General features: G+C 35.7%; 1 protein-coding gene across 1 annotated transcript; it reads right to left on the reverse strand.

The window, feature by feature from the left end:
- Positions 1–49: 49 nt before the first annotated feature.
- LOC148066994 (uncharacterized) lies at positions 50–5,915 on the reverse strand. Its single transcript, XM_087806108.1, has 5 exons — positions 5,742–5,915; positions 2,943–3,121; positions 2,745–2,892; positions 336–458; positions 50–260 (listed from the first exon to the last, which is right to left on the reverse strand). The coding sequence occupies exons 1-5, from the start codon at positions 5,800–5,802 to the stop codon at positions 184–186; spliced, it is 588 nt and encodes a 195-aa protein (XP_087662234.1). The 5' UTR covers positions 5,803–5,915; the 3' UTR covers positions 50–183.
- Positions 5,916–10,882: the final 4,967 nt, after the last annotated feature.

Raw genomic sequence — 10,882 nt, forward strand, 5'->3', positions numbered from 1 at the left:
GGAGTCAAATATGACTGACAGGTGTCATGACGTCCAAACAAGAGCGAGAACCGATATATGACTTTATTATGAGAAACAAGTCACTTCAAAATCACTCACCAGATTAAAATGATTCAAACTGATTTGAACAAGGACTGGAATCTGTGAAGCAGTTATTGAAAGACATTCCTGATGGTTTGAAGGTCAAAACTCTTCTTTTTTCACTTTCTCTTTGACGCCGTCTTTCTCTATGATGGACTCGGTGTCGTCGTCTCTTCCTCCTGCGCGAAGAAGACACGACGTGTGATTTGGTCAAAGTGGGTTTAAAAGGTGAGAAGGTTCTGGTTCCTACTCACGGAAGCAGCGCTGGAGCGAGTCCGAGCTCTGCAGCATCACGTAGGACAGTCCGAACACCAGCATCACGCCGAAGAACGCTCCGATGACGCAGCCGATGAGGATGTAGAAGCTCGTCCCGTTTCCTGGGACCAAGTACGATTTTAATCGACATGTAACAACTGAAGGATCTTCCATCCGGATGAATATCTCGTCACTTTAGCTCAGTATATTACGGAGGCTGGAAAGTCAAAAACTAACTATTTTTACAAAACAATCAAACAAAGCTTAAAAGTTGGTTCTATGTCATTTGGTGCTCCGCCCTCTAACCGCTTCGCCATTGGCTCATCCTTGAGGCCGTGCCGCGTCTCTGAGAAAGCTCGACGAACTCGCCACCCAACCACAGGAGGAGGGGAATACCTGCCGCACTTCCTCCTTTTCAACTCAGCAGTGAAAAGCAGACAGATAACGATGGAATGTAATGATGGCGAATGAATATTGAAGATGACAAATGTGTGTGAATGAAGTGCTAAAGCCTGGAGAGGGGGATACACATGTCCTCTGCTTTGTTTGCCTAGGTTCAAAACACACGATGGCTGATTGTGTGGCCTGCCGACTATTCCCACAGACGGGAATTCCTCGAGGCTTGTCAACCCACGACCGCCTCGGAGATCATGATGATCAGGTTAACAGGTTTTGAGCGCTGCCGTGGCTCCAGTGGATTTGGATCCTGGGCCGGCGGGGCCCTAATGATGCTGCTGTCAGGAGCGGCGTCCAGCTGGGGTTACATTGATTCTATCAAGCAGCTTCACCAGGTTTAACCAATAGCGAAGCGGTTAGAGGGCGGAGCATCAAAAGAAGTAGAACACCTGAGTTATCGCTTTCATAACTTCCGGTTCTACGATTGGTGCGAAGGCTTTTAACCACGTCGCCAGCTGCAGACTTTCTCAGCTGAGTTTTCAGTAGGAGGAAGTGCGGTGGGTATTCCCCACCTCTTATAGGAAGTGGGCCGCACCCAGCTGGGTGGTGAGTTCATTGAATCTTCTCAGAGAGAAGGTTAAACCAATAGCGAAGCAGTTCGAGGGCGGATCACCAATCGTAGAACCTGAAGTTATGAAAGCAATAACTCAGGGGTTATTTCTTAGTTTGTTATTAGCTTTAATAGTCTTTTAAATTCTAGCTTCAGTAGTTTTTGAATTGGTTTCATTATTGCTTATTTACGTTAGTAGTTTCTAAATATGTTTCAGAAGTTTGTAAATTAGTCAAGTCTTTGTAAATGTGTTTCAGTAGTTTGTAAATATGTTTCAGTGATTTGTAAATTAGTCAAGTCTTTGTAAATCTGTTTCAATAGTTTGTAAATGTGTTTCAGTAATTTCTTAATGTGTTTCAATAGTTTCCAAATGTGTATCAATAGTTTGTAAATGTGTTTCAGTAGTTTGTAAATGTGTTTCAGTAGTTTGTAAATTAGTCAAGTCTTAATGTGTTTCAATAGTTTGTAAATGTGTTTCAATAGTTTGTAAATGTGTTTCAGTAGTTTGTAAATTAGTCAAGTCTTAATGTGTTTCAATAGTTTCCAAATGTGTATCAATAGTTTGTAAATGTGTTTCAGTAGTTTGTAAATGTGTATCAATAGTTTGTAAATGTGTTTCAGTAGTTTGTAAATTAGTCAAGTCTTAATGTGTTTCAATAGTTTGTAAATGTGTTTCAGTAGTTTGTAAATGTGTATCAATAGTTTGTAAATGTGTTTCAATAGTTTGTAAATGGGTTTCAGTAGTTTGTAAATTAGTCAAGTCTTAATGTGTTTCAATAGTTTCCAAATGTGTATCAATAGTTTGTAAATGTGTTTCAGTAGTTTGTAAATGTGTATCAATAGTTTGTAAATGTGTTTCAGTAGTTTGTAAATTAGTCAAGTCTTAATGTGTTTCAATAGTTTGTAAATGTGTTTCAGTAGTTTGTAAATGTGTATCAATAGTTTGTAAATGTGTTTCAATAGTTTGTAAATGGGTTTCAGTAGTTTGTAAATTAGTCAAGTCTTAATGTGTTTCAATAGTTTCCAAATGTGTATCAATAGTTTGTAAATGTGTTTCAGTAGTTTGTAAATTAGTCAAGTCTTAATGTGTTTCAATAGTTTCCAAATGTGTTTCAATAGTTTGTAAATGTGTTTCAGTAGTTTGTAAATGTTTTTCAGTAATTTGTAAATTACTTTTAAAGTTGTAAATTTAAAAGGCTGTAAATGTGTTTTGCACGTCTCAACAAAAAAACTAAAATGTATTTGATTTTCATGAAACTGGAGCTTGAATCCACACAAACGTCTCCTCATGAACAGATACACAGGCGTCTGAACAAGCATCATGTATTATTGATACCATTAATTAAAATTAATAATTAATACCATTAATTGTTAATAATGAACATCATTAAGAGTCTCTCACTGAACACGTGCAGGACAGCAGTCGGTCTGTCGGTGACGTCAGGAAGTTCACACACAAATCTTGTGCTGTTGTCCGACAGAGATGTTCCTCTGATGGTCCAGATCGCCATCAACTGTCCTCGTTTCTCCACACATCTGCCCGACAGAGCCTGAGGACACAAGTCAGTCTCGGGTGGATTCAAGGTCGCTGTGATCTGACCTCTGGGACGTCCTCCACGTGACCCCCGGGGCAGGTGAGCGTCCGGTTCGTGTGACCTCCAAACAGGCTGAAGTCAAGTGTTGCTGAACTTCTAGGAACTCCACAAGAGAAGACGGCAGCGTCGCCCAGAGCCGCCGACACGTCAGTCGGACGAGTCAAGAACTTTGGAGACGTTTGAGCTGCAACCAGAACTTTGACGTTAGTGTTGATCAGATCCAGAGAACCGATCAATGACATTTTCATCCATTTCTTTATGAGTTTGTTCATTTGTTCAATAGGTTGTGATTTTTATTTTTTCAAGTTTGTCATTTGTTTTCTTCAAGTTTGTCATTGCTTTTCAAAAGTTTGTCATTTTTTTCCAGAAGTTTGTCATTTTTTTCAGAAGTTTGTCAATTTGTTCTTGTAAATTTGTTTTAATAGTTTGTAAATTTGTTCCAGAGCTTGTGAATTTGTAAATTACGCTCAATAGTTTATAAATTTGCTCAAATAGTTTGTAAATTTGTTTCAATAGTTTTTAAACAATTTTAAACAGTTTGTAAATTTGTTTCAAAAGTTTGAAATTGTTTTTCAAATTTTCAAAATTTGTTTCAATAGTTTGTAAATGTGTTAAAATAGTTTGTAAATGTGTTACGATAGTTTGTAAATGTGTTTCATTAGTTTGTAAATGTGTTTCAATAGTTTGTAAATGTGTTACGATAGTTTGTAAATGTGTTTCAATAGTTTGTAAATGTGTAACGATAGTTTGTAAATGTGTTTCAATAGTTTGTAAATGTGTTTCAATAGTTTGTACATGTGTTTCAATAGTTTGTATATGTGTTTCAATAGTTTGTATATGTGTTTCAATAGTTTGTAAATGTGTTTCAATAGTTTGTATATGTGTTTCAATAGTTTGTACATGTGTTTCAATAGTTTGTAAATGTGTTACGATAGTTTGTAAATGTGTTACGATAGTTTGTAAATATGTTTCAATAGTTTGTATGTGTTTCAATGGTTTGTAAATGTGTTTCAATAGTTTGTATGTGTTTCAATAGTTTGTAAATGTGTTTCAATAGTTTGTAAATGTGTTACAATAGTTTGTAAATGTGTTACGATAGTTTGTAAATGTGTTTCAATAGTTTGTATGTGTTTCAATAGTTTGTAAATGTGTTTCAATAGTTTGTAAATGTGTTACAATAGTTTGTATGTGTTTCAATAGTTTGTAAATGTGTTTCAATAGTTTGTAAATGTGTTTCAATAGTTTGTAAATGTGTTTCAATAGTTTGTAAATGTGTTACAATAGTTTGTAAATGTGTTTCAATAGTTTGTATGTGTTTCAATAGTTTGTATGTGTTTCAATAGTTTGTAAATGTGTTTCAATAGTTTGTAAATGTGTTACAATAGTTTGTAAATGTGTTTCAATAGTTTGTAAATGTGTTACGATAGTTTGTAAATGTGTTTCAATAGTTTGTCAATGTGTTACGATAGTTTTTAAATGTGTTTCAATAGTTTGTAAATGTGTTACGATAGTTTGTAAATGTGTTTCAATAGTTTGTATGTGTTTCAATAGTTTGTAAATGTGTTTCAATAGTTTGTAAATGTGTTTCAATAGTTTGTAAATGTGTTACGATAGTTTGTAAATGTGTTTCAATAGTTTGTATGTGTTTCAATAGTTTGTATGTGTTTCAATAGTTTGTAAATGTGTTTCAATAGTTTGTATGTGTTTCAATAGTTTGTAAATGTGTTTCAATAGTTTGTAAATGTGTTTCAATAGTTTGTATGTGTTTCAATAGTTTGTAAATGTGTTTCAATAGTTTGTATGTGTTTCAATAGTTTGTAAATGTGTTTCAATAGTTTGTAAATGTGTTACGATAGTTTGTAAATGTGTTACGATAGTTTGTAAATGTGTTTCAATAGTTTGTATGTGTTTCAATAGTTTGTAAATGTGTTTCAATAGTTTGTAAATGTGTTTCAATAGTTTGTAAATGTGTTACAATAGTTTGTAAATGTGTTTCAATAGTTTGTATGTGTTTCAATAGTTTGTATGTGTTTCAATAGTTTGTAAATGTGTTTCAATAGTTTGTAAATGTGTTACAATAGTTTGTAAATGTGTTTCAATAGTTTGTAAATGTGTTACGATAGTTTGTAAATGTGTTTCAATAGTTTGTCAATGTGTTACGATAGTTTTTAAATGTGTTTCAATAGTTTGTAAATGTGTTACGATAGTTTGTAAATGTGTTTCAATAGTTTGTAAATGTGTTTCAATAGTTTGTAAATGTGTTTCAATAGTTTGTAAATGTGTTACGATAGTTTGTAAATGTGTTTCAATAGTTTGTATGTGTTTCAATAGTTTGTATGTGTTTCAATAGTTTGTAAATGTGTTTCAATAGTTTGTATGTGTTTCAATAGTTTGTAAATGTGTTTCAATAGTTTGTAAATGTGTTACGATAGTTTGTAAATGTGTTACAATAGCTTGTAAATGTGTTTCAATAGTTTGTAAATGTGTTTCAATAGTTTGTAAATGTGTTTCAATAGTTTGTAAATGTGTTTCAATAGTTTGTAAATGTGTTTCTATATATATTATAGATATTTTACATGATTAGTTTAGATTTTATTTTGTGAAAACAAAGAGTGAAAGTTAAACAGCAGATTTCTATAAAAACAGCTGATTGTCTTCATAGCATATTAAAAAAAAGAGCAGATTATTCATAATATCTCAACATTCTTCAATCATTCAAAGCAGAAATCTTGACCAGAACCGGAACTAAGAACCGAGGACAGGTTTAAGTTCTGAACGATAAAGTTGAATATAAGAGTTTTTACCTGAGCAGGTGTTGATGAAGGTGAGAAACGAAAGGAGCAAAAATCCCACAATCCTCGTCATCTTTGTTCTGTTTGTTGAAAACTTTATTTTCCCTCCAAGACGACGACGAGGTCAGAGCGAGACGACTTCGAAATCGTTGTTGTTTTCACTTCATCCTTTCTTTTGTGTTTCTTTGTGGCAGGATTTTAGTGAATGTTGTCGGAACAAGTCGAGCAGGAAGAACCAGAAACAAAATCGTCCGACACACATGTGAACACGTTCAAGTGTTTGTGTTTTATGAAAACATAACAAAAACACAAACAACATGTTTTATAGTCACAGTTGAGCAGGTATGAACACAAATACACCTTTTAATGACTGAAGAATATTTTTTATCAACAATGATATGTTGTATTTATTTATATTATTCATCACTAATAATATTACTTTTGTTTTTGGACGTTTTTATACTTTTGTCATTTCTTTGTGTATTTCTAAAAAAATTTAGTGAATAAAAAAGATATAAAAAAGTCAATTTAAATCAGATTAAATATATAGAAATAGAAATAGAAATAGAAAACGTTTATTCATCCAGAGAGGAAACACACTTTTACAGCAGCAGGACAATAGAAATAAAGTGCATGGAAAAAAGAAATAGTAAAAGAGATAATAAAATAAAATAAAATAAAATAAAACGATCTTAAAAATATACAAATTATTTACAGTATTAGAAAATTAGCACTATTAACAGAATCAAATAAAGTAAAATAAAAATAAAAATAAAAATAAAAATAAAAATAAAAATAAAAATAAAAATAAAAATAAAAATAAAAATAAAAATAAAAATAAAAATAAAAATAAAATTAAAAATAAAAATAAAAATAAAAATAAAAATAAAAATAAAAATAAAATAAAATAAAATAAAATAAAAAACACACAAGAAGAAAAACACACTACGGATTAGCATCAGGATATTTAAAGTAGAGAGTTAAATATCCTGACGCTAGTTGGGATGAAGGACCTTCTATAACGCTCCTACCTACACTGGGGGTGCCTGAGCCTGCCACTGAAGGAGCTGCTCCTCCACGGTCAGGTGCAGTGGGTGGAGGGCGTTGTCCCTGATGGAGGATAGTCTGGAGAGTGTCCTCCTCTCTCCCACCTCCTCCACCGAGTCCAGCGAGCGGCCCAGGACAGAGCCGTCCCTCGTGACCAGCCTGTTGAGTCTCTTCCTGTCCCGGTCCGTGCTGCCTGCTCCCCAGCAGACCACAGCGTAGTGGATAGCAGAGGCTACCACGGAGTCATAAAAGGTCCTTAAAAGTGGTCTGCACACTCCGAAGGACCTCAGTCTCCCCAGGAGGTGGAGGCGACTTCGGCCCTTCTTGTACACGGCGTTGATGTGTGTGGACCAGTTCAGTTTATTGTTGAGGTGAACACCCAGGTATTTGAAGCTGTCCACCAGCTCAATGTCCGATCCCTGGATGCTCACCGGTTGATGTGGTGGGGACTTTTTCCTGAAGTCAATCACCATCTCCCTTGTCTTACCGGTGTTTAAGCAAAGGTAGTTGCTCTCACACCAGTCAACAAAGTCCTTGATGACTGACCTGTACTCCAGCTCACCCCCCCCAGACACGCAGCCCACAATGGCCGAGTCGTCAGAAAACTTCTGGAGGTGACAGCTGCTGGAGTCATAGGTAAAGTCCGCCGTGTAGAGGGAAAAAAGGAAAGGTGACAGCACTGTCCCTTGAGGCACCCCGGTGCTGCAGATGGTCACCTCAGACCTGCAGTCCTGCAGCCTCACATGCTGCGGCCTGTTGGTGAGGTAGTCCATCGTCCATGCTGCCAGCTGTGTCCCAACTCCTGCGTCCTCCATCTTCTTCCTTAGCAGCGCCGGCTGGATGGTGTTGAAAGCACTTGAGAAGTCAAAAAACATGACTCTCACAGTGCTACCGGCGGCTTCCAGATGAGTCAGTGCCCGGTGCTGCAGGTAGATGACGGCGTCGTCCACCCCCATCTTTGGCCTGTAGGCGAACTGCAGCGGATCCAACGCAGAGCTCACCGTCGTGCGTAGATGGCGGAGTACCAGCCTCTCCAAGGTCTTCATCAGATGGGAGGTCAGGGCGACTGGTCTGAAGTGGCTTGGCTCCTTCGCTTGCACCGCCTTGGGAACAGGAACCACACAGGAGGTCTTGCACTGGACCGGGACCTTCTCCAGTTTGAGGCTCAGGTTGAAGATGTGTGTGACCAACTCACAAAGTTGATCAGCACAGTCCCTGAGCAGTCTGGGGCTGAGTCCATCTGGTCCAGCAGCTTTCCTGATCTTCAGTCGCCTTAATTCTCTCCTCACCTGTTCAGATGTAACAGAGAGAGGTGGCTGTGGGGGGTTGGGCAGCTGAGGCAGTAGGGCATGTTGGGGGGGGAGAGGTGGCTTGGGGGTGAGAACAGTTGGGGGGAGGGGGCTGAAGCAGGGGAAAAGCAGCTTTGTGAAGAGTGGGGGGCAGAGATGGAGGGGGGAGGGGGGCCCTGATCAAACCGGTTGAAATACTGGTTCAGTTCAGTGGCCCATCTTTGGTCTCCCCCTGCTGTGGCTCTGGCTCCACTCTGGCCATGACCTGAGATGTTCTTCAGGCCTTTCCACACATCCCTTGTGTTGCCCTGCGCCAGTTGCTCCTCCAGTTTCCTCTTGTACTCCTCCTTGGCCATCCTGATCGCCTTCTTGAGCTCTCGCTGGACCTCCTTAAGCTCCTCTTCTTCTTGTTCAGCAGAACTTGAAGTTGAGGGGTCACCCATGGCTTGGTGTTGGCAAAGCACCGCACCTAGCGGGTCGGTGTGACGTTGCCCTCACAGAACTTGATGTAATCCGTGGAATGGTCATTGAAGGTGTCGATGTCATCACCGTGAGAGAACACGCTCCAGTCTGTAGACTCAAAGCAGTCTCTCAGCCTCTCCTTGGCTTCATCATTCCACATCTTGATATATATATATATATATATAAAATATTTTAGTGAATAAAAAAGGTATAAAAAAGTCCATTTAAATCAGATTAAATATATATATATATATATTTAATTTGATTTATATATATATATATATTTAATCTGATTTAAATTGACTTTTTTATACCTTTTTTATTCACTAAAATTTCCAATGAGGTCAAACGGACAGCAGGTGGCGGTAGAGCTCCGGGACTCGCTCAAGAACCTGCTACAACTCTCAGGAATTACTTGAAAATGGTTTTGTTCGAGATAAACTAGTGTTTAAATCAATATTATTATTTATTATCATCATCATCATCAAATCATTGTAAGTATGTAAGTAAGTAATTTGTATTGTATAACTTTTTAACATTTAATACAAGATAACTTTTGATTATATGGTTGAGATGGAACAGATTTATAAAATAAAAGAACACAATATTAAACTAAAATGGCCTAAATTCACAACCAAAACCCCATAAAACATTAAATAACTACCTATTATTATTATTATTATTATTATAAATCAAGTTTAAATAAAAAAAAGTTGGCGGCATCTTGTGGTCAGTCCGAGTACTGCGCCATTAAATACTTTCATTTTTGTTTGTTTGACGTTTAAATTTACGAAACAATTGGATTCAATGAAAAACATTGAAATAAATCAATGATCTCTTAAAAGAACAACTTAATATTATTAATAATATTCTGAGTCCAGATCGATAGATTGAGACAAACGCAGAAGATAAAAATGTTTTTTTATATTTAATTAAATTCCTGCTAAAATAAACGTTGACTATGAGCCGTGAGTCAAAAGAGTCAAACGAGTTGAGAAAGTGTTTGTGTTCCTGGAGTCACTGACCTCCTCCTCCTCCTCCTCCTCCTCCTCTTCCTCCTCCTCCTCCTCCTCCTCATCCTCCTCTTTCTCTGGACTTTTATCTCCGGTTATTTTTAGTAACACGCGCTTTAATTGGCTCTTAGCTTTATCTCGCGGGAGATAACGAGACTTCCGGTTGGACATGAACCACAAACTTGACGTTACGTTAATATTCATGTATCACTGAAGCCAGAAATACTTCTTTGGAAAATAGTAACATGAAAAAACATTTTTATTTCATTTTCTTTATTTGTAAGTTCTTTCAAATGAACACTGTTTTGTATCAGTAAAAAAAAAAACATTATTTTTGTTTAGAAAAAATCCTTGACGTTGAGAAAATATTCAGAGAAAAGAATGACATTCATTACAGAGACACAAGATACACACAATGAACACAACAACACTTTCCTGTGAAGAAATAACTCAGAGTTGTGTAACATTTTTGTAACTGAAGAGTTTTTAGAGAAGATATTTGAGCAGAAACTGAGTTTATTCATCACTGTTGAAGTATTAAATACATTTTAAATTCAGTTCAGACGTTTTCTTTTCCTTCAAAATAATTATCAAGCAACAAATATTTGATTCATAAATAATAACAAGAGAACTTTACACAGAAGAAATACATTCTTGTGAATCACAAAAACTGTGGAAAACACAGTTTTAAATGAACAAAAACTGTGTTAAGCATGAAGTTTTGAATGAAAAAAAAAACTGTAAAACATGAAGTTTTAAATGAACAAAAACTGTAAAACATGAAGTTTTAAATGAACAAAAACTGTAAAACATGAAGTATTAAAGGAACAAAACTGTAAAACATGAAGTATTAAATGAAGAAAAACTGTAAAACATGAAGTTTTAAATGAACAAAAACTGTAAAACATGAAGTATTAAAGGAACAAAACTGTAAAACATGAAGTATTAAATGAAGAAAAACTGTAAAACATGAAGTTTTAAATGAACAAAAACTGTAAAACATGAAGTATTAAAGGAACAAAACTGTAAAACATGAAGTATTAAATGAAGAAAAACTGTAAAACATGAAGTTTTAAATGAACAAAAACTGTAAAACATGAAGTATTAAAGGAACAAAAACTGTAAAACATGAAGTATTAAAGGAACAAAACTGTAAAACATGAAGTATTAAATGAAGAAAAAATGTAAAACATGAAGTTTTAAAGGAACAAAAACTGTAAAACATGAAGTATTAAAGGAACAAAACTGTAAAACATGAAGTTTTAAATGAACAAAAACTGTAAAACATGAAGTATTAAAGGAACAAAAACTGTAAAACATGAAGTATTAAAGGAACAAAACT

The sequence above is a fragment of the Callionymus lyra genome, chromosome 13 (assembly GCF_982586985.1).
Source record: "Callionymus lyra chromosome 13, fCalLyr1.hap1.1, whole genome shotgun sequence".
NCBI classification, from domain to species: domain Eukaryota; kingdom Metazoa; phylum Chordata; class Actinopteri; order Syngnathiformes; family Callionymidae; genus Callionymus; species Callionymus lyra.

Coding starts and splice junctions, on each gene's coding strand:
- LOC148066994 (XM_087806108.1), bottom strand. CDS start 5,802: ATGACGAGGATTGTGGGATTTTTGCTCCTTTCGTTTCTCACCTTCATC. Junction 2,893..2,942: donor ACGTGGAGGACGTCCCAGAG/GTCAGATCACAG, acceptor TTGTGTCCTCAG/GCTCTGTCGGGCAGATGTGT. Junction 459..2,744: donor TGCTGTCCTGCACGTGTTCA/GTGAGAGACTCT, acceptor ACTTGGTCCCAG/GAAACGGGACGAGCTTCTAC.